At 33.5% G+C, this 27,475-nt stretch overlaps 1 protein-coding gene and 1 pseudogene across 1 annotated transcript in view; both read left to right on the top strand.

The window, feature by feature from the left end:
* DCK (deoxycytidine kinase) overlaps positions 1-26,276 on the top strand; it is a 35,032-nt gene extending 8,756 nt beyond the window's left edge. The window contains exons 2-7 of the mRNA XM_051964810.1: positions 3,102-3,217; positions 10,872-11,065; positions 11,647-11,794; positions 15,945-16,060; positions 18,557-18,647; positions 23,122-26,276. Of these exons, the coding sequence (XP_051820770.1) occupies positions 3,102-3,217; positions 10,872-11,065; positions 11,647-11,794; positions 15,945-16,060; positions 18,557-18,647; positions 23,122-23,148 (692 nt within the window). The 3' untranslated portion in view covers positions 23,149-26,276. The remainder of the gene's footprint in view (positions 1-3,101; positions 3,218-10,871; positions 11,066-11,646; positions 11,795-15,944; positions 16,061-18,556; positions 18,648-23,121) is intronic.
* Positions 14,066-15,060, top strand: LOC127540602 (spliceosome-associated protein CWC15 homolog; annotated as a pseudogene).
* Positions 26,277-27,475: the final 1,199 nt, after the last annotated feature.

The following is a 27,475-nucleotide window of genomic DNA, read 5'->3' as shown; positions in this document are numbered from 1 at the left end:
GAGCTATTGGAGTTGGTTGAATAGAGAGGTATGTGATATAATGAGATGTGTATTAACAAATTTTATGAATTAATTTTATAGGTTAATTTAACAGCTTAGAAGAGGATAGATTGCAATGGAGAGAGGATTGAGGCAAGGAGACAAGTCATCAGGTTACAGGTTACTGTAGTGATGCAGTGTGATGTGATGATATCTTTTAATAAGTTGGGGGAAGTGTCAGAGAAGGGGAAGGGGAAAGAACATATACAAGAGGTGTTTTGAAGGTAAAACAACAGATCTTGGCAATAGATTGGCTGTGGGGGTATTGGTGAGAAACAGATAATGAGGAAACATTGATGACAGCAAAGTTGTGGTCTTAAGTGACTGGGAGGATGTTAGGGAAATGTGGAGGAAGGGAGGATAATGAATTCAGTTTTGGACATGTTGAGTTTCAGATGCTTATAGGACATTTGTGTAGAAATGTCTAATAAGCAGTTGCTGACCGGGTGGTCAGCAGAGAGGTGAGGGCTAGAGAAGTAGAATTGAGAGTCTTCAGCATAGTGATGATGTTGAATCTGTAGGAGAGAATGAGATTATTAAATGAAATTGTGTAGAAGAGGAAGAGAAGGGGACCCAGGGTGAAGTCTTGAAGGACACATCATTCTTTAGTGTGTTAAGTGTGGCCTGAGAGCAGCAAAAGAGCTAGAGAAGGAGTAATCAAGAGATGTGAGGGAAGAATTAGGATAAAGAAGAATAGGTCAAGAAGAAAGAGGAAAGTCTATTAGAGGAAGTTAAAATCTTTTGCATTTTTTTGCATTTCTTCCAGTTTTATCCTCAGATGTTCTTGGAATAATTTTGCTTAATTGGGCATTTCACTAAGCTTTCCCTTCTAACATTTCTCTTCAATGTTCAGTCTGTTTTTTTAGGCAGTATTTTCTACTGTAAGATTTTACAAAGAAGCTTTTATACCTAATTGTGCTTACCCTTGGTTGTTCAACTACTCTGCTTATAGTGATAATTTTTAAAGCTTGTTTAGTCTCTTACATTTCTTCACTTTCCCCAGGCAACTCTTTAAAACTCTTAAGTTGCAGAACAGTTGCAGGTCTGTATTGGAAGAGGAAGTTTCTTCACCTTGAATTTCCTACATAGAAGAAATTTTCTTGGGAACTAATCATACTATTTATCATTGTTTCTTTTATCTATTTCCTATTTAAAAAAAAAAAACACGACAACACAGTTGTTTAAAGAAATTAACAGTTTCAATTGTATATCTCATTTATTCCTTTATTTTGTTTTAATCTTGCTCTGAATCTGCTGATTCAGAAATGGGTCATTCCAACTTTATTTTATTTATTTGTTTTTTTTGCTGAGGCAATTTGGGGGTTAAATGACTTGCCCAAGGTCACACAGTCAGGAAGTGTTAAGTGTCTGAGGTCAAATTTGAACTCAGGTCCTCCTGACTTCAAGGCTGGTACTCTATCTATCTAGCTGCCCCGTCATTTTCAATTTTTAAAAAATTATATTTTATCTTTTTCAACTAGCAAAAACCTACCTTTTCTTCCCCACTCCCCATCCCCAAATTGAGAATGAAAAGAAAACAAAACTCCTTTTAACAAATTTTTTTTTCTTTCTGAAGCAATTGGGGTTAAGTGACTTTCCCAGGGTCATATACCTACAAAGTGTTAAGTGTCTGAGGCTCAGATTTGAACTCGGTCCTCCTGACTTCAAGGCTGGTGCTTTATCCACTGTGCCACTTAGCTGCCCCGTCTAAGATGTTTTGTTAAGCAAAACATATTTACCTTATTGCATACAAAAATGCCCCTATTTCCCAAATTGGTCCTACCATCCCTATTAACAATCATATCTCTAATGCCTTTTGTGGCAAAAGTTCTTTAGAAGGTTGTCTATAATAAATGTTTCTAGATGATCCAGATTTATATTTTCTTTCTGAATCTAAAATGATGGCCCATCATCTCTTCCAATTTTAAAGCTATGAACCTCTGATAGTTTTCACTGGTTCTCTCCATTTTCTCACCTTTGTATGGCAGTAACCCAATATTAAAATATATGTTAATTCAATTTGGAGGATTTCATTAAATTCTTTATAGAATTTCTTTTTTTTTATTCTTACTATAACAAATAGTATATAAACTGGTCATTTTCGTAGTATTTTTCTAAATATTTTTATATAAAAATATTTTTCTGTTTTTTCTAAAAAAAAAATCACTATATGTTCTAAAGTGTTTTTTGTTACTTTTGACTCTAAAAGAACTAACTGCGCTAATGTCTTTATTTACTTAAATGTGGCAAACTTATAGGCTGTTTTCATTTGGTTACAATTTTTTTTTTCTGGTTTCATTTATATTGATTGTCAAAACTGGTACAATTCAGTTCATCTAGTAATACTAGTTATTGGAAACAGATCTCATATTTAGAATGTCAACATTGTTCAGAGAACATCTAAACACTGTAATGTTCCTTTTAGAAAATTCAGATACTCCCTTCATTTCTGATGTGGATGATTGTGGGTGTGGGATATTGTTTGGATGTACTGGCAGGAGTATGTTGGTTTTGAAAAACTTTTTTTCCCTCCTCTAGGGAGATTTCTGGGGAAGAGGAAAAAAGATATTTGTAAATATATGATATAAAAAAGCATCAATAACAATATTTAAAATATGTAAATGGTTTTGGAGTTAATAAATCTTTTTTGAAATTACTGTAATATTTGTTCAGAGAGTGAACTTGGCCATTTGGCTAAATACCCATGTATGAATCACAGTTAAAAATATAAATTAAATAGCACAAATTGTTGAAATTACTATGACTAATAAGCAACTTTTATTGCCACAAATCTCTAGATTTTTACTTCTCCCATTCATTTGTTCTTTTACATTTACAATCAAAACAAGAAAGCCACCCCCCCAAAAAAACAAACCAAATTGCATTATCTTATTACAAATTCATTTTACATTTTTAAAAATTGAAAACTCCAAAGAAATATCTGAAAATTGGTTTTTAAAATGTGTGCTATAATATGCCTTATTTTAAGAACAAATGTATAAAGATTAATGAATGCTCTTAGCACTACTTTCTGATTGTTGTATTCTTTTGCCTTTTGACAGCTGCAGGAAAGTCGACATTTGTAAATATCCTTAAGCAAGTCTCTGATGATTGGGAAGTAGTTCCTGAACCTGTTGCCACGTGGTGCAGCGTTCAAAACACTCAAGATGAATTTGAGGTACAAAAATGGTACATTGCTTATTCAGTGGCGAATATGGTGATTCAATTTTGTTTTGTTTTGTTTTTTTGGTTTGCATTCAAATCTTGTAGTTCAAAGCTATGGCTGTGTTTTGTCATTTTTGTCTCTGATATTTTTTGTAATAAAATAGAATTCAACTCTAAATAAAGTCAGTTAACTAGCATTTTTAAAGCATCTTCTGCTAGGCACTATGCGAAATGTTAAGTTCTAAGAGACTTTTTATATTTGCTGACTTTTTTTTTTTAGATAACAGTCAAACCTCCTTGCTTAATTTTTCAACCTTGTTTTAATGCTAATATGCAATTTCACCTCATTGTCCAAAGATCTTTCCCCTTGAACTCAAATTGATATTCCATCTTTCCATATGAGTTGCAGTGTTCCATACAGTATTACAGAGGGAAAAGTGAGAGGAAAACCATGGAATTTTGTTTTTTCCAACATAGTAAAATAAAATTTTTTGATGATTTATTCATTATAAATTTCTATTGTCATAAATAACTATTTCTAGAAGATGAAGGAAACTTTAATAATTTTTATGTAATTAAAAGCAGGCAAGGCATATAATAGTTAGAAATGTGTAGCAGAAACTTATTGTTCATATCTTAATAGGATAAAGTACTGATAATTATTTTTAAATTTTAGCTGCCAATATGAGGGAAGGGTAGGTATAATTATATATTGAAAATGGAAACAGAGCTGTATATATTTATTTATTTATTTTTTACAGATGCCTAAAAATGTTTGTTTAGTTACACTGAAATATGTGTATATTCATGTATATATTTATATATAATACATACATGTACATGTATATATAATATGTATATTTATATTTTAAAAGGCAGAAAGATTATTGTTTTTGTTAGGTTATACATTTCTTCTGATTTTTTTATTTTTACATTTTTTCTAATTACATAAAAACAATTTTTAACATTTATTTTTCAAAATTCTGAGTTCCAAATTTTTGCTGTTCCCAAAGCCTTCTCTGATAATTCAAGCAACTTAATACAGACTGTACATGTGTAATCATGAAAAACTTAATTCCACATTAGATGTATTGCAAAAGAAAATACAGACCACTACCACCACCAATAAAAACAAAAATCATGAAAAATAAATTATTTTTAAAAAGTATTCTTCAATCTGCATTCAGACTTCATCAGACTTTTCTCTAGAGATGGATAGCATCATAAGACCTTTAGGATTGTCTTGTGTCACTGTAATACTGAGAATAGCTAAGTCATTCATAATTGATCATGATGTAATATTGATATTACTTTGTATAGTGTTCTCCTGGTTTTTACTCATTTCACTTCATATCAGTTCATCTAAGTCTGGAAACAGTACTTTAAATAAGTACACTCTAAACCTTGGGCATCCAAAGGAGAGTACCAAAGATAGTGAAGGGTCATGATATCATATGAAGATTGATTCAAAGAATTCGAAATCTTTATCCTAGAGAAGGTGGGTGGGTAGGTAGGAAATGATAGTTGTCTTCAAGTTTTTGAAGGGCTGACATGTAGAAGGATTACACATTCTATTTGACTCCAAATGGCAAAACCAGGAGTAAAGGGGAGATAAATTTATTCTTCTAATCACAAAAAATTTCCTTTTATATTAGAACTCTCAAAAAATTAAATGGAAGGAAGCTGGGTTTAGGGGAAAAAACAGTTCAGTTTTAGATATGTTGAAATTTGAAATACTTATAGGACATGTGTAAAAAAAATTAACTCCAATCATAGTTGGTAATGTGAAAGAGAGAACATAGAGATTGTGAACAGAGTAATTACTTAGAGATTTTAAAAACTCTTCCCATATATTAAAGTAGAACATCATTTGATCCTCATAACAACCCTGTGAGGTATATGCTATTATTATTCTCACATATTACCAAGCATAGATGAGGAAACTGAATCTGAAAAAGGGATTTGTCCAGAGTTCACACAGCTAGTAAGTATCTGAGACAGGAGTTGAATTCAGATTCTCCAGACTTCATGGCCATCACTCTTACCTAGTATACTACCTAGCTGCTTCTAAGCCAAGCAGGGGGATTAAATTTAAAAGGTTTTGCACAAACAAAACCAATGCAGCCAACATTAGAAGGGAAGCTGATACTAGGTAACAATTTTTACAGCCACGGTTTCTGATAAAAGCCTCATTTCTAAAAATATATAGAGAACAAAATCAAATTTATAAGAATACAAGCCATTCCTCAGTTGACAAATGGTTAAAAATATGAGAATACAGTTTTCAGATAAAGAAATTAAAGCCATCTAAAGGCACATGAAAAAGTGCTCTAAATTATATAGAGAAATATAAATTAAAACTTTTTTTTTGGTACCATTTACACCTATCAGAATTGGCTAAGATGACAGAAAAAGAAAATAATAAATGTGGGAGGGGATGTGGGAAAAGTGGAACACAAAGCAGAGATAGACGAAGAGTGGATGACTGGTCTGGATTAGTCTCCAAAGGCCCCAGGGGGAACTCACCAGGAGAAGAAAGAGATGAGAGAGATGGTGGGATGTTCTAGGATGTAAGGGTCATGAAGCCAGGATGGGAAATTCAGAAAGTTAGAAGCTGAGCAGGGAAGTGAAGGAAGCATGGCCCTCACATATCCTTTTCTTTCCACTTATATAGTTCCTTCCCTAATTCTGAGTTTAATCTCTTCTGGACTACTGAATTTGATTTCTAATTATTCTTCTTGCTCTCTCTTCCTCTTGTCAACCCATCTAATTTGCAATTGGCCGAATACCCCTCCTAATTGGCAAAGTCTACTTGGTCACTTCTCTGCTGGTATCTTCAGTAGTTCTGTCATATTTCTACAATCTCTTCTGATAGATGTTGAAGACACTTAACAATTTGGTATCAGCCAAGCTTTCCAGACTTATTTAACATTATTTCCTTTAGCAAACTACATTATAGCCAAAATGGCCAATATAATCTCATTTCATGACTTACGTCTTTGTATAATTTAATACTTATCATGGATGCCCTTCTAACTTTGGCTTTGGGCCTCTTAGAAATCTCCTGCATCTTTCTTTGTAGTATCACATCTGACAGCAAGACTTTTCTTATTTCATCCACTGCCCTTTCTGAGGTTACTCTTCATTTATGTGTGTGTGTGTGTTATATTTCTAGCAAAATGGAAAGTCCTTGAGAACATGTTTTTTTTTTTTTTTTTCCCTATTCTTGTCTCATTGACACTAATATTATACTAATATTAGCCTTGCTTCATAAATACTTGTTGAATGACTGGAGCTAGAGATTTTATTAAGGCCTTTTTATTAAGAAGGGCCTTTATAGTGGCTGATTTGAAGCTTTTTCCTTTCTTTTTATGGTTATTTAGGATTTTTTTGTTTTGTTTTGTTTTTTTTTGCCTGGTGCACCAGGTGCCCCCTGTGGCAAAAATATTGTGATGTACTCAGTATAGCTGCCATTAATTTTGATATAGAACGGGAAGGTCAGATAGTCCATTTGTACCGCTTTTACTGTCTCTGGCCTGGACTAGTAGTTAAATGTTACAACACTGTCCATATTTATGTGAGAAGTTTATTTTCTTGTCATACTTTATGATTTATATTGCTGTTCAGGACTAGAGCACATATTAGGGAAGACTTTTATCATATGTCTTGTTTTTGTCATAAAAAATGCTGCATGCTTTGCCTTTGTTTCTATTACCTTGAATGTGTTGGTTGGAAGAGAACTGATCTTGAGTTTTCTTTTCCAACTCCTTTGGACACCTACATGATTCTTGAAAGCTTCAGCAGTGTAAAGAGGGAGGCTGAACTCTTTCTGGGCTACAAAGAAGCTCATTATCATATGAAAATTAATTCTGTGATCTTAGCTATAAGTACTGGATGACAGTGCACTTTCTCTTTAAGTGGCCTTTGAAGCCATTGATTAACCTTTTCTTAGTGACCTACAGGCAGACACATGGTCTCTTACAAGGTTTCATTTGGAGCTCCAAATGAATCCATAGCAAAGGGGAATATTCCCAAAGATCATGTATTGTGTGTTTTTAAAAATCAGTACAATAAAATTTCTGCTCTATCAGTTAGCTTTGTTATTTTCAGTAATGGAAGGGAAGTAGGGTATTTATATAGGCTAAGAAGTTAATATTTGATGATTTTGTAACTAACAAATCAAGGGTTGCAGGATATGAATTTATCCATGTGGAGGTGAACGAATTCTACCTAAATACTCTTCCTGTACTTCTGGTAGTGAATGAATAGTGAGGACTTTACAGAAGTTAGTGTCAAAGAGGTTCTTTTCAGATTTAGATAATAGAAGCAGACATATCACATGAACTACTGAGCCATTAATATAAGCTCTTTGAAGGCAAGTACTGTTACATTTTAAATTTTGTCCGCCTAGTGCCTAGCTTGATTGAAATAGACATGCTTATTTATTGACCTACAGAATAGAATTTTTTATTAAGAATACAGTCCATGTATTGACTTAATTCCAATTTCTACTTATGCAGTATGCTAACTGTGTAAGGATTGAAATAAATTCAAAACTCTGAGTTCAGATCAGATAGTTTTATTGCTGACTTCTTTCTTAGAAGCTTTGTTTGGCTAAACTTTTGCTTTCTCTTATATACAAAAAAAGCCCCTTATCCTTCTATCTCTGAAATTGTGCCTTAGGATCTTTTCAAAATTTCTAGTCTTGAATATTCTAGGCTGCTATTCAAAATAAAGGTGTTAATTTTCTCTTCTCTGTCATTTGGCACTTTCCTTTCCCTCTCAGACTATTCTTAGTCTTCGTCTGGAACACCAAGCCCTTACATGTTATCACTCTAATGGTCTCAGAAATCACTTTGTAAAATGGAGCCATATAAGGTTTCATGGATCTTCTTTCCAACAGACTCAGAACCTCTTTTGCCTTGTGAATAAGCCCTGTGTTTTATAACCTGGAAGCCCGAAGCTATGATACCCTTTTTCTTATAACTACCTTGAAATTATTGAAAAAAAATCCAAGCCAGTTTTATAAAAGGTTATAGACTTTTTTTCACATGTTAATTTTCTGTTTTTCACAAGTAGATTTTCTCATTTTGGAGTTTCTAAAGAAAGTTATACTTTTGTAAAATGTTAAGATTGTCACTTTTTTTGTTTGATGGAATAGCATAATTTCTGAGAAAAAAAATTGAGAGCGTAGTGGAGAGACCTATGTCATCACCTGTATGGTGGATATAGAGCCTCTTTACCAGCAACTCGACAAAAAAGTATCATGAAAGAAATGAGGTTTTTATAACCTCATAGAGAAGGGACAGTCATAACAAGAACAAAACATACTATATTGGTATCTTCTTAATGTCAAAAGATTTCGAGGAAACTTCCAGTGGTTGATTTTTGAAAGGATGTGGACTACAGAGGATAAGAATAGTATCCTTATTTATGATATTAAATCTCTTATAGAAAATAAAAAATAAAAATTTAAAAAATTTTTGATAGAAAAGGAACAGAAAAAAGGAGATTGTGTGTGAAACTGCAAATCTCTTTTATATATAACTTGATTTTTTCTTTGCAGTATTTAACAAATTCAGAGGGTATCTTTCAAAATTGTCATTCTGGGCTATTTCAGCCCCCTCATATTATACCCAAAAAAACTGAGATCCTGGAGAAGAACTAGTCCCTGGTCACACAGGGTTCAAATCCAGGGCCTTGGTATCCAAATCTAGCATCTTTAGACCCAAAGTAAGTAGAGCATTAGAGAAAAGTGGAGATAGTGCTTGACAATAAAAGATTATGATTGAGTAATGTTGACAGATAATGGAGAAGACTGAACTGCTCAACCTTTTTTTATCTTTGTGAAAGTTTTGATTAAGATAAGTAAGCTTAAGTACTGTTAGTACTTATGGATTTCATTTATATTCCCTCTCAATATCCATCTTTCCAGATTGAAGAACTTTAATATTTTTGGCCTATATTCATATGCCAATTTCTCTAATTTCTGGCCAGTTTAGTGTTTTTTTTTCCTATAGACCTTTTCCAGTTATATCTTTACCCTTCTATGTTGTTATGATATATTTGTTTAATTTTTACCAATACTGTATATTCCTTTTATTTATTTATTTTTGAGAGGCAATTGGAGATAGATAACTTGTCCAGGGTCCCATGGCTAGTAACTATTAAGTGTCTGAAGCCAGATTTCAACTGAAGTCCTCTGACTTCAGGGCTGATGCTCTAGCTGCTGTGCCATCTAGCTAACTTGCCAAGACAGATCTTTTTATTTTGGTCCACAGTAAGTCTATCTTTAAAATCTAGTGAAGTCGCTATATTTTTTCCTGTTCAGATTTCTACTCTTCCCTTCACAAGAGACAGGTAGGTGATACAGTACACAGAGTGCTGGACCTGGAGTCAGGAAGACCTGAGTTCAAATATGGCTTCAGAGACTTACTAGCTGTGTGATCATGGACAAATCATTTAATTTCTGTCTGCCTCAGTTTCCTCATAAAATGGGGATAGTAATAATACCTACCTTCTAGAGGTGTTGTGAGAATCAAATGAGATTAAATTTGTAAACCACTTAGCACAGTACCTGATATGTAGTAAGTGCTTAATAAATACTTATTTCCTTCCTTCCCTCTGTCCCTTTTTTTTTTCTTCCTTCCTTGGATACCTGGTACAGATTTCAGCATTAATGCTGGCTAAAATCTAAAGGACTATAAAAGGTATGGTAATGTCATGCAATTGTTGTAGTAACAAGAAGTACCAGGTGTCCTGACTTCCTTATGAAATCCAGGACACTCAGTCACTACATTAAACTTTCTTAGACAGATTACTGGGATTAATGTAGTTGTTCCTGTATTTATTGTTTTACATAATATCCCTAAATATGTGATCTCTGAAATGTGTGCCTTCATTATTATCTAAATTAAATGGTTATACAAATCTGGGAATGAAATCCTTAAGGAATTTGAGTGATAGTGATGAAATATGTGTGTGAACATAGGGTAGGCTTCTACTTCCCTAGTATATGTGCCAATAAAAACAATATATTTATTGGAGCATCATGTAGGTAATTAAAATTGGTCTGCAGGTTTATCAAGAGAGTCCCCTTCTTGGGGAATGGATAACAAGGAGTGGTCTTTGGTCCCTGTTAGACATTGCAGACCCAGCTGCTTGGGTAGATTCTGCATTTCAGTTCATTTGTAATTCTCACTTTTACTTCTTAGAATACTGTTTCATTCAAGGCCTCCTGTCTTCCTGTCCCCAACTTTACTTTGTGCATACTTTATGTATTTTGTATTTGCTAGCCAATTTGCTTGTCATATTCCCTCAATAGAATGAAAGTTCTTTTAGGGTAGTACTGTTGTCTTTCTATCTCCAGCTTAACTGAGTATCTGGTATAGAGAAGGTGCTTATTGAGTTTTTATTCGAAGAATGAATGACAAAACATTTTTGTTGAAGGGAAGAAATTGATTTTTATTTACCTTGTATTCTCTAGTCTCAGGAATTGGTAGCATCAGTTTGAGGAACTGTAGTGGACAAGATTATAGAGTGAGAATTTAACTCCTTTAATATTGATAACAAGAAAATATTGTTCTTTTCATTTTTTATTGGAAAAAATTTTAATTTTAATTTTATTTTCAAAAGCCTGCTCAATTTACTTTCTTGTTTTAAAATAGGAACTGACAACTTCTCAGAAAAGTGGTGGAAATGTGCTTCAGATGATGTATGAAAAACCAGAACGATGGTCATTTACCTTCCAAATCTATGCCTGCTTAAGCAGAATACGAGCTCAACTCTGCGCTCTCAATGGGAAGCGGAAAGAGACTGAGAAGTCTGTAGTGTTCTTTGAACGCTCTGTGTACAGTGACAGGTACACTGCTTGGTTCATTAGCCTTGGTTTGAAGCCAATGAGTCTGTTCAACTTTTTTAAGTTATAAGCTATATAAACAGTTGGGATAAATTGAGCATATAGAGGTAATGAATGATGATAGCACCTGCAGCAACTTGGTGCCAATAAGGCTCTATCCAGGCAGAAGGTAGGACAAGACCCCTGTCCTTGTGTAGGTTGTTTTTTGGAGTGAGTTCTGCATGGTTCTCCTATCATTTCAGAAATTCCGATCTGCTCTTGTTTATGTTGAATCAAGATTATTTTATGATGTCCCTTATGCAAATCAGAACCCTCTCCATTTTCCAAGGATTCTAGAATTCATAGATTCTCTGGCTCTCAGAGTCTTTATTACACAGATTTCCAAGAGTTGTAGTAAGTGCCTTTCCTGTTGTTGATAATTTAATAGGACTGGGTACTCCCTAAATTTGAGGTTTGAACCATATTAGATATGACTCTATTGCCAGCTTGACCATTCCTTCTACTCTTTTTTAGCCTAGTAAGTGATTGGCAGCTGACTTTCATCAAAAAGAAATATATTAATATGTATCCATATTGTCTTTCAGATATGTTTTTGCATCTAATTTGTATGAGACTGATTGTATGAATGAAACAGAATGGACAATTTATCAAGACTGGCATGACTGGATGAATAAACAGTTTGGAAAAAGTCTTGAAATGGATGGAATAATTTATCTTCGAGCTATTCCAGAGGTGAGATATAGAAAAGTTTTTCTAGGTATCATCAGTCTTTTGCATTCTAGTATGTTTTATCAGGGCAGCTAGGTGGTTCTATAGATAGAGTGCTGAACCTGAAGTCAGGAAAACTCATTGTCTCAAGTTCAGATCTGGCTTCAGATACTTACTAATTGTGTGACTCTGCACAAGTCATTTTCCTCATTGTAAAATCATTTGGGGAAGGAAATGGCAAACCACTACAATATCTTTGCCAAGAAAACTTCAAATGGGATCATAAAAAAGTGAGACTGAGCAGCAGCAATGTTTTATCATCTATTTTTCTATTTAGTGGTTATACAGTGAAGATTATGTATCCTAATTTTCCATTTTTTTTCAGAAAACAAGATGAAATTCTTTAGGGTATACAGTGTCATTTTCTTTGACAGATCTAAAATTCCAAGTTTGGCAAGTCTTTTGACTAGATTGTTGAATGTTCCTTTTTTTTGTACATATTGCCAGCTCTTCTTCCTCTTAGATTCTTGTCTCTCATCTCTTCCTTCATTCCATTATCATTTTCTTAATCTTTTCAGACTTTCAGGCCCATTGATATTGATGTTGAGGAATATATTCTGGAGAAATCCCATGGCCAGCTTTTCAGCCCTTAAAGCCCTTACATAACCTCCCCAGACTTTGGAAATGATAAAGATAGAGGGACTTTTCCAAAAGAACTTAGGTAGAGCATAGGCTTCTAGTAAATTGGATTGTCCTGGGGTATGGGAGAGAATACAAGGTGGTTGCTGAAGACAGGAGGGAAGCCAGGAAATAATTTCATAGTGATGGGAGGAGCCACTTTTGAAATGTGACTTTAGTAACACAGCTGTTACCCTCTCTCCTCCCTCTCCCCCCAATTATTGTTGTTATATGTGTAACTATAAATAGGATACTGGAAAAGCTTTAACCTTAGTAATTTGTTTCTTTCTATTTAAGGAAAATGTTTATGGTCTTTCCTCCTACTTCTACCTAATCTCTATCCTCAAAACAAGGTTTTTGAGAAGTAGAAATATCCTGACCATAAAGGAAGCTCTTTCAGTAATGTGTAAATATAGTATTTTGTTAAAGAAAAGAAGCCTTCATTTCTAGTAGATTTAGAGCTTCAAGAGACTTTAGAGATCATTTGGTCCAAATCTACTTTACGGATGTGGAAATGGAGACCAAGAGAGAGAAAGTCTTTTGTCCTTGTGATGCCTTTAAGTACTTGTTCTCTGGCTCCAAAACTATTTTCTCCTATGAATTTTTCTTTTTAAAATATCTATTATTGATGCCTTTCACCTTTTAATATTGTCATTTCCCTTCTCTTTCCTTTCCCCGACCTTGTGAAAATGAAAGTGATGAAGCAAAAACTTTCAGTAAATCATATCTAACAAATTCTATGCCATGAAGGAGGTATATTTGTCCTGGGACCTTTATTGGTTTTTCGGTTAGTCTTTTATGACTGTGAGGGATGTAGAAGACCCTTACCCAAAATGATTACTCAGAGATCACTCAGTAGAAGGCAGAAAAGTTGTTTATTGAAAACCTCTGGAGGATGAGCCATCCCATCAGGAGATAAGAAAGAGAAAGCTCGTGGTAGGAGGGCTAAAGAAGTAGTAAAGATACATAGCTTTTACATAAGAAATTACATCATAAGTAAGAGAGCATTGAGAAGGGGATGGGGAGGCATCTAATTGGTTGTTGCTATTTGGAGAGATTGGAATGGAAGGTTTCAGGGAAATCTCCTGATTTCTAGGAAACAGAAAATAAGGCCTCCAGACTTAATCAAGCAGACAGCTGTCCAGCTAATAGACTAACTATCGATAAATATCAAATACCAATAAATGTCATCATCTCAGCTTAAGTAAATATATTTCTAGCTGGCCAAGGCTCAAATAAATATGCGCCTGAACATATTCTACAGGTCATAGGAGAAACACAGAAATAATGAAAATAAAATACAGAAAAAGAATTCATACATTCCTGTAAGTTCTTCACCTTATCTCTCTATTCCATACATGACTATAAAGGCACATTTTGGTTTATACTAACTTCTACAAGTGCTAATGTCTTATGACTCATGCCCTTTAAGTGTTATCAAAATGTTATGCACACTTCATATTAGATTTAGATAACATAGAAGTGGGCATGTCATTTAGCATTAAAAAATTTTCAGTTTTGATAGTTTTTGCTTCTTGTATCTGTCCTGTGACTAGGCTTATTTGAATTCCTTTGCCCTCTGTGCAGCTTCCTTCTAGCAAACTCTTTCATTATGGGATGGGGTGAGGTGGGGTGAGGAAGAGACTTTACAACTGAACTCTGAATTCATACCTATGCCTACTTTTCCAGAATATTAAGGTAAGAGATCCCTCCCTGTTATGGCACTGTCCCTTTTTAGGAGGGACTTTTCCCTTTATAAATGAAGAGAATGTACACTTGGTTTCCTTGGGCTACTGAAGATCAAGGCCTACCTTTGCACCTGCAAGAGGGGTAGAGCAAAAGGGAAAGGTGATTTCCAAACAATATCTACTTTCCAAACAGAGATCTACTTTCTCACACAAAGATTAAATACAGACAAACTACTCAAGATGCTCCTGAAGGGATTTGCCATCATGATTTCAGACAAGAATGAGAAGAAAGAAAAAAAGTTGATTCAAGAAAAACAAAAAGAGAAATGGTCCAGCTAGAGAACACACAACCTCATCTTCTGTTTCTAAGAAACCTCACTTGTAGGGGCAGTGAATAGAGCATCAGTCAGGGAGGACCTGAGTTCAAATCTGGTCTCAGATACTTACCACATCCTAGCTTTGTGACCCTGGGCAAGTCACTTAATCCCAGTTACCTCAAGTAAAAATAAAAGAAACTAGAAACCTCACTTGCATCCCATTTCTGCAGCCAACTTTGGAGATGATCCCTTAACAGAAGAAGATGAGAATTTAGAGGAATAAGGGCATGATGTTGACACTGAACTCTGCTGGCAGAACTAGAAAAAATAAAAAAAGAAAGCTGAAGAACAAGTCTGGAAGGAATAGGAACTAAAGGCTGAAAAAGAGTATTTGGGTGGAAAATATCTTCAGTGGAAACCTTCTCCTTAATCTCCTTTATCTCTTTCAGTCTCGGGCTAACTTCAAAGTAAAGAGAAGGTGGGATGATGATGCTGTCTTTAAGAACTGTATTAAAGGAATAGATGAACTAAAAGGGATAAAAGATTTGTGAATGATACCCTTCAATAACAATTTCACAAAAAGTTTATAGAGAGATATATCAAATAGGACATTTTTATATGCTTAATTATTAAAAGGGGAGATCATTAAAACTCTTAAAGGGCATTCTATTCTAGCTTTACTTCCATCAGGATTTTCTTCATGGCTAGTAGATTCCTGCTTTGAACATTTTAAAATATTTTATTTGAAAATGGCATCCTAGATTTAGGAATTGTCTTAATCCTCTTCCTGAATTCTTGATTTATATTTTAATAAACCAGTTAGTGTTCTGTGAAAAAAAATTCAATTTCATATAATTTTAAGGGACTATTTTGGTAATAACTTGATAACACATTCTGGATACCAAACACTTTTAAACTTAGCTCAGGTTTTGATTTACAAAATCCATGCTTGATATATAATATATAATTTATGTTTGAGAAAAATCATGAGAGAAATAGGATAATAGATTACAAGCTGAATCTGTTATTTAATGGTCACTTTATGCTGTCAATGTCTTTTAGGTTTTGCATAATTTTTAGTGTAATATATTCATAAAACTTTAAAAAACTTTAAAACTTTAAAAACTAGACATAATTTGAGAATGTTATGCAAGCCCTGTGATAAATGGCAAAATTGGAATTAATTAATTTTTTCTTATTTTATGAAATTCAAAGGAAAAGCCAAACTTTAGCATTCATTCGGATGTAAAACAAAATAACTTCCCACCTTCCCAAACCTTAAATTAACTAAAAACTGTAAACAGTGAAAATAATTCTTTTTTACTTATTAACAAGTTTTCCAAAAATAAATATATGGTTTTGCTTAAGATGGAACTAAAAAAAGCCAGAAAGATAGTGTTTGATTTTTATATTTTAAAATTAGCAGATTGTGAAAAGTAATAATTTTTTTTCCTGTTGTTGTTGTTGTTGTTGTTGTTGTTGTTCCTTTAGAAATGTTTAAATAGAATTTACTTGAGGGGAAGAGAAGAAGAACAAGAAATTCCTCTTGAATACTTAGAAAAGCTACACCATAAACATGAAAGCTGGCTCCAGAATAGAACACTGAAGTAAGACTGAAAAATTCTGTTCCATGTATATCTTCAAATGGTTTGTTTTAAAGATTTTAAGCTGAAACCTGTCAGGTGATAGTGATAACATGTAGAATCAGAATTTTTTTTTTTTATAGCAATGAGAGGATTGAGAGAGTAACTGGGATGATAACAGGATGTTTTTAACAGACAACTATATATATATATATATATATATTTTTAGCATTTCCATTCACAAGAAATTCAGTAACCTGGCCAACATGATGCAAATTATTTTATTTAGGAGATTTAAAAATAGGTCCTTTGACTCTAAATCTAGTGAGCTTTCCTGTATATCACACTTTTTTATGTGTAATGCACTGTGTTGGTTATTGAAAATGTAAATATGGTGATTCAGCATAGGGCATGGTCCTAAGTAGTTGAATTTGTGAAGTAACAAGGATGCCTTGTGGTCTACCTTATTACGGAAGAAAGGAAGATTTATTATGTAAAGTTAATTGATTCCAGAAAAGGAATTTCTCTATATGGATGTTTTTCAAGATTATTTTGTATGTCAAGGACTCTGAGAGAGCCCTGAAGCAAGGTATGTGTAAATTGTGGAATGACAGAAATAACTTAAGAAAACTAAAATGGATATAGGATTTTATACTAAAAAAGAATGCTTTTGTTTAGTTTTTAAAAATGCTTTATTTACCTTAAAAAGGTGATGAATAAATAATTTCAATGACTTTTTCCATAGTTAGTTGTAGAGTTCTAATTAGAATTGAAGACTCATGATTCTTAGCCTAGTATTCTTTCTGGTAGAGTAAGAAGAAGCTTTCATTGATAACTTTTTTTGCCTCTAAAAATACTATTTACTTATTGTTAGCATTCTTTTTTTAAAAAATTGAGTTCTAAATGCTTTCCCTCCATCCTGTCCCCTTCTCCCTATCCATTGAGCAGGCAAACAATATGATATCAATTATACAGGTAAAATCATGCAAAATGTATTTCCTTATCAGGTGTACTATCAAAAAAAAAAAAAAAAAGCAAAAGAAAGCACATGAGAAAATCATACTTCAATTTGCACTCAAAATTCTTCAGTTCTCTCTGTGAACATGGATGGTATTTTTCATCATGAATTCTTTGGAATTGTTTTGGATCATTGTATTGAATAGAATAGCTAAATCTTTTACAGTTGGTCATATTATTGTTACTGTACACTATTATCTCCTGATTCTGTTCACTTCACTTTGCATCAGTTCATTTATTTTCCCATGTTTTCCTGAAATCATCCCTCAATCATTTCTTATAACATAGTAATGCTCCATCACAATCATATGCCACAACTTTTTCAACCATTCCCCAATTGATAGACATCCCCTTAATTTCCAAAACAAAAAGATGGACTAGATAAAATTTAGTCTTTTCTAGCCCTAAAATCTCCTATGATGTATTCTCATAGGAATTCAAAATAAAAGTTTTAGTCTTTTTTTTAACTCCTCCCTTCTTTTTTTTCCCCCCGCCCCCAACCCGAACAGCCCCCATTCCAGCCTACATGAGCAAGCCCCTTATCCTCGTTTCTCCCCAGAACTTTCCAGAGCCATCTATTCCCTTCCAGTCTCCATGAATAGCATTAAGTGCCCAGGGGACAGAGTCTCACCCCAGTCCATAATATAATCAGCCCTAGATATTGCTTCTTTTCCTCCATACAAACCAGGGCACCCCGGCCTGAGCCATAATCTCAGGGGGTGCTGTTCCAGAAAGCTCTTTTCTCCAATGGGCAGATTAACAGTCGTGGAACAGAACCCCTGTATTTACTACAAAAAATCAATAGCCTCACCCCACAATGCTTTTCTCCATTTGTCCCTCTCTTGTCTCTCCTGTCCACAGCTCACTAAGCTCCCGAGAGGTCCCTGTTAAGTGCCCCTTTCTCCCCGAGCACCCTTCTCCTTTCTCCCTGGGAGCCATTCCTGGAACTCCAACCCAACTCCCTCTGGCAGCTAGCTATCTACTCTGAAAGCTACGCTCACCTCCCACCTACTCTATGCTCTAACTCCTCCTTAAAAAAATTTTTTTTCTATTTAATCAAGTCCAATAATTTCAAATAATCACATGTATCCATATCTTTCAATGGACCCACTACCACCACCAGATCCACCTTACTTCTTGTCTGTCTTCCACTTAATTTATCCTGCAAATTATTGCCAGATTAATCTGCCTCTAAAGCATAGTTCTGGTCTTGTCTCTCCACTTTCATGGATCAAAAGTCTTTTACTGGCTCAGTTTATCTGCCAAACATAAGTCCAGACTCTTTTGCTTGGAATTCAATGCAATATACAATTTAGCTTCAACATCCTTTTCATGTATTCTGAATCCCAGCCAAATTAAACTACTTGATGTTTCCTGAACATACTCCTACGTCTTTCAAATACCTTATTTTGCTTATAATATTCTTCCCATCTTGAATAGTTTTTGCTTTTTTCTATTTCCTTTTTATTCCTTTAAAAACACATTTTTTTTTTTTTTAAACAGAACCAACTTTGATTATCTACATGAGATACCCATTTTAACACTGGATGTTAATGAAGATTTTAAGGACAAGCATGAAAATCTCATTGAAAAGGTAAATTATGACAAGGAATATTAATGTTCCAGCTCATTTTAATCTTAGTTAGAAATCATTTATTTTTTATTGTGATTTAAAGAAGAAATTATTTAATATTAGGTAGACTTAATATTAATAATGGAAATTGTTAAGATTATGACTCCCTGAAATTGCAGATAGTTACACAAATAAATTAATTAAGACATTATTAAATTTGCAGATTTCTTGATGCAAAATCAATTTGCATTGTAATTTATTTAGTACTGAAGTTTTTAGTTCTTTCTTTGACTTGTACCACTTTCATTTGTGTGGTGCCATTCCCTATACAAAAGAGTCAAGGGGCAGAATTTTGACAGGCTCAGGTGTAGTGCTGGGATTTCAATTTATGGATTCTCTTCTTTATGTTTGGGCCTTAGAGGGACTGAAGTTGTAGAAAAAAGATCCTAGAAACAGGGAAGCTTATTCAGCAAAGGGAAAATGCTCAATAAGTAGGCTACTGGTTTGATTTTTGTTTCTCTATTCTTTGCTAAAAAAACCTAAATTCAGTCTATTAGGGGAGATGCAATTTTAAAATGGAAATCATTGAGAAAATAGGCTTTTCTTAATTAAATTAATTAATTCATCTTATAAATGTATGAACTTGGGACATTCATTTGACTTCTTAGTGTTCCAGGCAACTGTCCAGAGCTATAAATTGCTGAACAGTTTTATATTTTCATTGGTCAAAAGAAGTTTCTTCATCAGGAGTTCCAGCAACAAAATTATAGTTCCCCTTAAAAAAAAAAAATTTCCATAAAGAAATTCTTTTATACTAATCTATCACCCCAGTAAAATATAAGGTCTTTCAAGGACATCATTGTCTTTATCTAGCCCCTTGTACAATGCTTCGCTTAATAAATTTCTTTGAATTGAAGGGATGAGGTGGGCAGGGTTTTTCTTCCAGACGATGGTTATTCTTATTCAACCTAGACAGTAATAATTGAGAGAGATACTGTTAAAGGTATTTCCCTTTTTCCTCTGAATTGATTCTGTAGATCAATCTGTTAAGACAGTAAGCATTTATTAAGCATCTACTATGTATGTCAGGCACATGAGACAGCTAGGTGGCTTAGTGGATAGAATGCTGGGTCTAGAATCTGGAAGATTTGAGTTCAAATTTGGTCTTGGACACTTACTAGTTATGTGATGTTGGGCAAGTCTCTTAACCTCTGCTTATCTTAATCTACTGGAAAAAGAAATGGTAAATCACTCCAGTGTCTTTACTAAGAAAACTTCATGTTGTCATTTTATGGTCAGACATGATTGAACAATGACATGTGTCAGGTACTGATCTAAGTGGTGAAGATACAAAGAAAATTTTCAGGATCTCATAGTCTAAGGGGGAGACAATATGCAAACAACTATATATAAATGAGATTTACATAGAATAGGAAATGATTAATGGAGGTAAGGCACTCAAATTAAGAGGGATTAAGGAAGATTTCCTCTATAAGATAGGAATTTAACTGGGACTTGGAGGAAGCCACAGAAACCAGGAGAGACAGAAGAAGCTATATCTTTTCTCACAAAGCACTTGATTTGCTGTTTAATATTGAAATTAAATTTAAATATCTATTTTTAAACAGTGAAAAGTATGTATGTTACTTCATGGTTCATGGTGGTTCATAAAGTCATAGATCATATAATTAATATTATAACATGTTTGGTTTATAGAGCCTATGAATAACATTCTAAGTATGTCATCATTAAGTCTCAAAGTTTGATTAATATCCCCTAGTAAGTAATTGCAGGTTATATGATAGCTACTTTGCAGACTTTGGGATCTCAACCAATTAAATATTTTAAAATAAACCATTATGTTTAATTTTGAAAGTTAAAATTAAATTTACTATGTTTGCAAATAAAGCCATAATTCAGACTTGAATAAAATTTTTGTACTATTGTAGCAAAAGGACAAGCATATTTTTAAGAAATGTTATGTAAGTAAGACAAACATACTTTTAGGCCTTAGCAATATTCTTATAAAAATTTGGAGACCTAGCATGTGATTTCATCAGTTTTTTTTAATTTTTTATTTTTGCAACAGCCTTGTTTGAAATTTGAGATAGGTTTTCACAACTGGAGAGAAGTGAATGATTAATTAATAGTATCATTTCCTATTTATATTCTTTGCTGACATAAGAGATAGTAAAGGAAAATGTTAATGTGCTTAGAATATGTAAAAACTTTAATAAATATGCTAGACAGTTAATTTGATTCATTGACATTGTATCAATTCTAATTTTTATAAGAATTGTCAGCATATAAATGCAAATTTATTTTATGAGTATAGGGAGAAATGTTTTTTGTTTTGCTTTGTTTTAAAGCAAATAAGACTAGGGAAGATTTTAATTTGGCTCGTGGTCATCTGAAAATTTGCGCAGTACCATTTGGTGGATGAAGTATTAGAAGAGACTGTTTCTCCAGTGCACTTGCTGTCCAAGTTCCCCCCCACTGGCTTCATTCTTTGTATGGCCCCCACTCTTTTTTGTTTCATCTTGTGCCTCCTATAGTTGTTAGATTTCTTAGTTTGAGTGGTTTCAGCTTCCTTCTTGTCATTCAACCTTGGCAGGCTTGTGGCGAAGTAAATAGAGGTCTATCTTTGTAGTCTGGGAGAAACTGGGGTTTAAGTCTTCAGTCACATACCAGCTGTGTGATCCCAGACAAGTCACAAAACCTGCAAAGAAAAGTTGGAAATGCATCACAGGAGGGAAGAATACCCCATATGATGAAAGAAGCCCCAAGCTGGACCTCACCCATTCTTGACCTGAATTTCAGAAAACTTAACTTGTTCCAGGAAAAAAAGAAATTTATTGTGATTTTTTTTTTGGGGGTGGGGTGGGGTGGTGTTTTTCTTTTTTTTATTGTGATTTCTTACCATTAAAGCAGAGTGAACATATTTGAGGAGAGGTTGGAAAATAAACTGCTGCACATTTAACAGTTATTTCTAGTGAAGTACTTTTTTCTTTAATTTTAATAATTGCTTTTTCTGCTTAAATATGATGTTTCTGGTCAATTCTTGATATACATAGCTGTAAAAATAAATTGATTTACAAATAACTTGAGTTATGTCCCATTAACAACAACACAAGACAGTATAAGATACTTAGTAGTAAAAATACTCTTGGTTCATAGGAGAGAGATCATTTTCTAGCCTTTTTCCATCCTCTGTAGGAGTGACCAGAATAAGGAAGTACTGAACTGAGAGCCATAGCAGCTCATTGTGACATGAAGAAGAGAAATAGAAAATAGGAGTGTTAATCTGTTGCTTTCTTTATGAAAAATCCAAGACCTAGCAGTCTTGGTGATTCCTAGAGCCCTTGTGATTAGATTATACTATTTTCACTTCACCGTAATTTCTAATTTTTGAAGTTTGTCACTTAGAATGACAGTTTCAGTCCTGTAAAGGGTAGGAACTCTGTATGATTGATTTAATCCTACAACATTGATAAGACAATGGTTATCTAGTTTAGCATGTGAGTTCTCTAGTTCAGTATGATTGGTTTAATCCTAAAAACAAGGTGTTAACTCTGTAAAATTAAGATGATTCCCTAGTACTTAGTATAGTTCTACAAGTTGACACCTATTTTATAAGATTGACACCTACAATGATGTACTTATAATAGAGTATATGAGAACTAAGAAATCTGGGAGGAGAAACAGATTTCAAGATAGAGACCCTCATGGTGGCTCTCCTGCCTCTTGCACTGAAACCAAGACCCATTCCAGAGGACCTCCAGAAAGCTAGCCAGGACCCAGGTGAAGGAGATAGACTGTGAAGGAGATAATAAAGACTTTGGACTTTATCCCTGATTATTCTTGTAGTGATTACTCTGCTAAAACCAAGGCTGGTCCAGAGACTTCCAGAAAGCTAACCAGGACATTACACAGTCCAAGAAATTGTCATGGCTTATAAAAATTCTTGATTTGCAAAAAAAAGAGTTAATGAGATAATTAGAAAAGAATAAGTGAAACTAGCTCCTACCTATTAAGGGAATTTTATCACATTTATTCCTCAGTGTCCTCACAAGATCATAAAACCCAAGAATGGCATGGGGCTTGAGCTCAGAGTTGTGAAGATTTGCTGTCATTCCATTTGGCTTCTAATAAGTTTTTTTTTTTTTTTAAATCTTTTTTTGTGTGTGTGTGAGGCAATTGGGGTTAAGTGACTTGCCCAAGATCAGGAAGTATTAGTGTCTGAGGCTAGGTTTGAACTCAAGTCCTCCTGATTCCAGGGCCAGTGCTCTATCCACTTTGCCATCTAACTACCCTAGCTTTTAATAAATTTTAAATTAAAATGTTAGTATAGTAACTCAAAATTTCCAAGATCTCACAATGAATTCAGCAACACGTTTATTTTAAGGTCCATTTAGAAAGTATGTTTATAAAAATGTAAATGAAAGACCTTGAGGGATCTAACATTAATGAACATGCCTCTTTTCTTTTTCCCTAGGTCAAGGAATTTTTGAGCACTTTGTAATATTACAGAAATCAATTGACAACCAGTGATTGAAGTACTTGAGTTTTCTGCATTTTCACCTTTGACGTAACCACAACTGAAAACATGAATCGTGCATGAACTGTGCAATATTTTTTCTTTAGAAAATCTGTGTAAAAGATGATGACCACATTTTTAGCATCTCGTAATTATGGAAACCTTTATGAAATTATATCGCAAAAACATGACTTCAGTATGAATTAAGGTAGCTTTAAACTATGATGTTTATAATGTCAAGGGAATCTATAATAGGAGAGTCCCCAGATGTTTCATTAAAATTTTTTTTTCCAGTGTCTGTCTCTTCTGTCCCCTAATTTATAAGTAAAGTAAAATAAGGTTCAATATATTATCATTTCATTAATATTTATTGTTGTATTGTCTGTAAGACTGTTGCTAAATAAGGAGATGGGTTTATTCTCAAGTTTGGCCACTGACAGATGGAAGTTATATTGTATAATTTGCTTGATCTCTTCTGTGATTTTGTTTCTTCATCTGTAGCATGGGGGAGATTTTTTTCTCATCTTCCATGTTCACAGCGATATTGAAGATTTAATGTATTATATTTTAAGATCTAGGTGTTTGATGAGAATAAATTATTCCTATGGAACCTTTGGATAGGTGCCTTCCATTTTCCATCTCATCTACCTTTTTAGAAGAGAAGAGGATTATTATAAATATTAACTTGTTTATAATATGTTGTTCCTTAAGAAATTACTAGTTGTAGATAATTTTTCCACTTCATGTTTAACGTCTACAGATGTTGAGGGGGGGATGTCTAAATCCAAGACAGATTGTCTTTCTGTCTTGAAGTGATTGGGTAGTTGATTAGACTTTAATGAGTGGAGGAAAAAACTATTTGCATCTGCATATTTCCATTTATTTTGAGAGCACTAAGTTCTCACTTCAGTTTCCCTTGCTTTTGCAAATTTTTCTCTGAAGATTTTTTTAAAGTATTGTTTTCCTTTATAAGAAATTAATCCTGAAACTGATCATTTTCTTCTGCAAGCATTGTTTCTTTTTTGTTCATCCATGTGAAGAACTAAGCATAAAAACTCCTTTAGGAAGCATTTCATTACTTATTTATGTTTTGTTCCTTTATTGAGATTTTTAAAATCTGCATACATTCATATTAGGTGTATTAGGTGAAAATATTTTTCTGTCATTTAGGGAAGTAAAATGTTGGCTTAGCATATGTAGCATTTTCCTTTAGTGAGTTTCAAGAATATCTTATTAAGATATCATTTTTGAAAAATTCATTATTTTATAGTTGTAATGTTATTTGTCTTGAAATTTTTTATCTTATAATTTTACTATTCATTTTAGTATCAAGGTGAGAGTTTAGTGGATTAACTATTTTAAATGCACTGATTTTTATCAAAGAGATTTGGTTTCAAATCACCAAAATATTTTTAAAATATCTATATATTTGTGAGTTGTTTTTATTTTCCATAAATTGTTTTGTCTGCTTAGGTTAGATATGTACATTGAGGTTGTAAATTCATTATGAAATAAAGTTGGATTTAAAACTTTATTTTTAAAAAACTTTTGGGGGAAGATTTTTTTGGTAAAAAAGGTAGCAGTCTTGTGTGAATTATTTATTTACTGTCTTCTGTTTTTTGAACATATTGTAAGTATTTAGTCTTAATAAGCATATATTTTCCTATTTGAAGAAGAGAGGTGGGATTCTTAATGAAAGAGGGAAGAGTTTTCCAAGCAGTGTGGGAATAACAAGATGAAGCCCAGCAGTAAAATTCATTCCATTTTTCACTGGGCCTCTTTAGTAACTCTCAAGAACAGAAGGGTAACTAACCATGTATAGATAATTCAGAGTATGGACAAACTTCTTGGTAGTTTAAATTAATTTCCTTCTGTTTAGTGATGTCTCAGGTAGCTGCTGACCGACTAAACTTGGCTTTTTATTCTAGAGCCAGTTCTTCAAAGATCGATCAGACTTTAGCTTCCATGTGTACATGAGGTTTATGAGGATCATTCACCCTTTTTCACACAGAAATATTTATGCATCCATACATATGTACTTAATAATTCACCTTTCCTAGTTTTCTCTTAAGTGCCAAATTGTACAAGATATCCTTACCATTTACTGTCAGCAGTTGCTGTGTTCTGTAGTCCTCCCACTAAATGTATTTATAGGATAAATATGGACTGTGCCTTTGATTCTTTTAGGGAATTTCTTGGTGATGAAATTCTTTGCAATGCATCTTCTTTGTAACTTATAACCCTTGAGTATTATTTGGAGCATTGAATGAATGAATGAAAAAACATTTATTAAGTTCTATGTATTAAGTATTACATTAAGTGCTAATGATGTAAATATAAAAAGCTAAATGGTTCTTGTTTTCAAGGAACTTATATTCTAATTAGAGCAGACATGGATGGAAAAACCTCAAAGACCTAAGGGTTCATTGACATAAAGATGTAAAGTTCAGTGTTTCCTACATTATGTCAATAAGGAAGTCTGTAGGAGGTAGAGGCAAGATAGATGGTAAACTCTGGTGGTTCTCCAGCTCACCAGAAGTAGGAGAGTTGATGACTCTCATGTAACTATCCATGAATGACATGGAGCAGGAAGAAGTCAAGAAGGATGACTAGTAAAGGTATTTCTACTGTGGATTCCAGAGGGAAGTGAAGGTGATGGCAGATTGCTTCTGCCCATTGTCATGCCAAGGGTAATACAATATGCTTCTATATTTATAGTTAATAAAGTGCTTCAAAATTTTCCTTTAGAGCATAATATTTCATCCTTAAACTACAGAGTGTTTTGATATTTTGGGTATTTTCAAATGATCAGTGGGAATCATCTGCACATAACACTTTTTTTCCTTAGAAATTTATAATCTTTAAATTTGTGCTTTTGTTTCAAGGTAGGATATCAATTTAAGATTGAATTAAAATAATTAAATTGTTCTTTTCTCAATAGTTTATATGATGCCCTAGAATACACATTTTAAAAAATTTTTGCACTCCAAATTTAAAAAGCATTTTCATATATTTTGCAGAATCATAGAGGATTGTACATGAAATTTAAAGTCTATTAAAAGAGCTTGCTTTTCTTTTAAATATATAATAAATTTTAATATATAATGTTCAAAGTTGTTCTGCTTTTTTGTGTTTCTTTCTGATCTTCCTTCTATTCACTCTTTTTGGGAGATTTCAAGAACATAATCCTTAGATTTCTCTCTCTCACTGGTACAGTAGATATCTTCCTCATCTCATCATTGGGAGAAGAAAACAACCTAGCCCTCCTTTCCCCTCCAAAAACAAACAAACAAACAAACAAAAAAAAAAAACCTTGGAAAAATTGAATCAAATTGGCTGTGTCAGAAAACTTGTCTCCCTCTAGACTTTGAGCCCAGATCTCTCTCAGTATGTGGGTAGCAGGTTTCTTCATCTCTCCTCTAGAATCATGGGTGATGATTATATTGAGTAGACTTACTTTGTATTTCTTGGTTTGGTTTTGAAATGTGTTATTGTATTTTTTCCTCTTCCTCTTGTAAGTTTTTCCTCAGTCTTGCTGGCTTCACTTCATCTTTGCATATAGGGTTTTCAAGTTTTCTTTGAAACTGACATAATTTCCTAAGTTTTACATATACTGTTGTATTCAAATACTGTGATTTATTCAACCATTCCCTAATTGATGAGTACCTCTTTAGTTTATAGAATTTTTTGCTTCAGCAGAAAGATACTATAAATGTCTCTTGATCTCTAGGGTATGGACCTCATAGGGGTACTGCTGGATCAAAGGGGATAGATAATTCAGAGGGTTTTTTGGGGGAGGATTTTCTATTTTTTAAACCTCATATCCTTTGATCATCTATCATTTGGGCAATGACTCATAAATTAGAATCAGAGACAAATCAAGACAGGCTGGACCAGTATAATAAAAATGACAGTCCTGCCTAATTTACTTATCCACTGCTACATCAATCAAACTACCAAAAATTATCTGATAGAACTAGAAAAAAATACCAAAGTGCATTTGGAAGAAGATCAAGAATATTAATAAAATAAATATAAAGGAAAGTTGCCTAGTAATGCCAGATCTCAGATTATATTGTAAAGCAGTAATCATCAAAAACTATCTACTACTGGCTAAGAAGTAGAGTGTTGGATTAGTAGAATAGATTTGGTACATGGTAAAAATCAGAATAGTTTTGGTACATGATACACAGTAGTCTATGACCACAGTAATCTAGTGTTTGGTAATCCCAAAGATCCCAGCTTTTGGAATAAGAACTCACTATTTGACTATTTGATAGTCCACCTGTTAGATCTGTGGGGAGAGGAAGAA

The sequence above is a fragment of the Antechinus flavipes genome, chromosome 6 (genome assembly GCF_016432865.1).
Source record: "Antechinus flavipes isolate AdamAnt ecotype Samford, QLD, Australia chromosome 6, AdamAnt_v2, whole genome shotgun sequence".
Lineage (NCBI taxonomy): Eukaryota > Metazoa > Chordata > Mammalia > Dasyuromorphia > Dasyuridae > Antechinus > Antechinus flavipes.
Note: the sequence above shows the minus strand (reverse complement) of the source record. Positions and strands in the feature narration are given on the sequence as shown.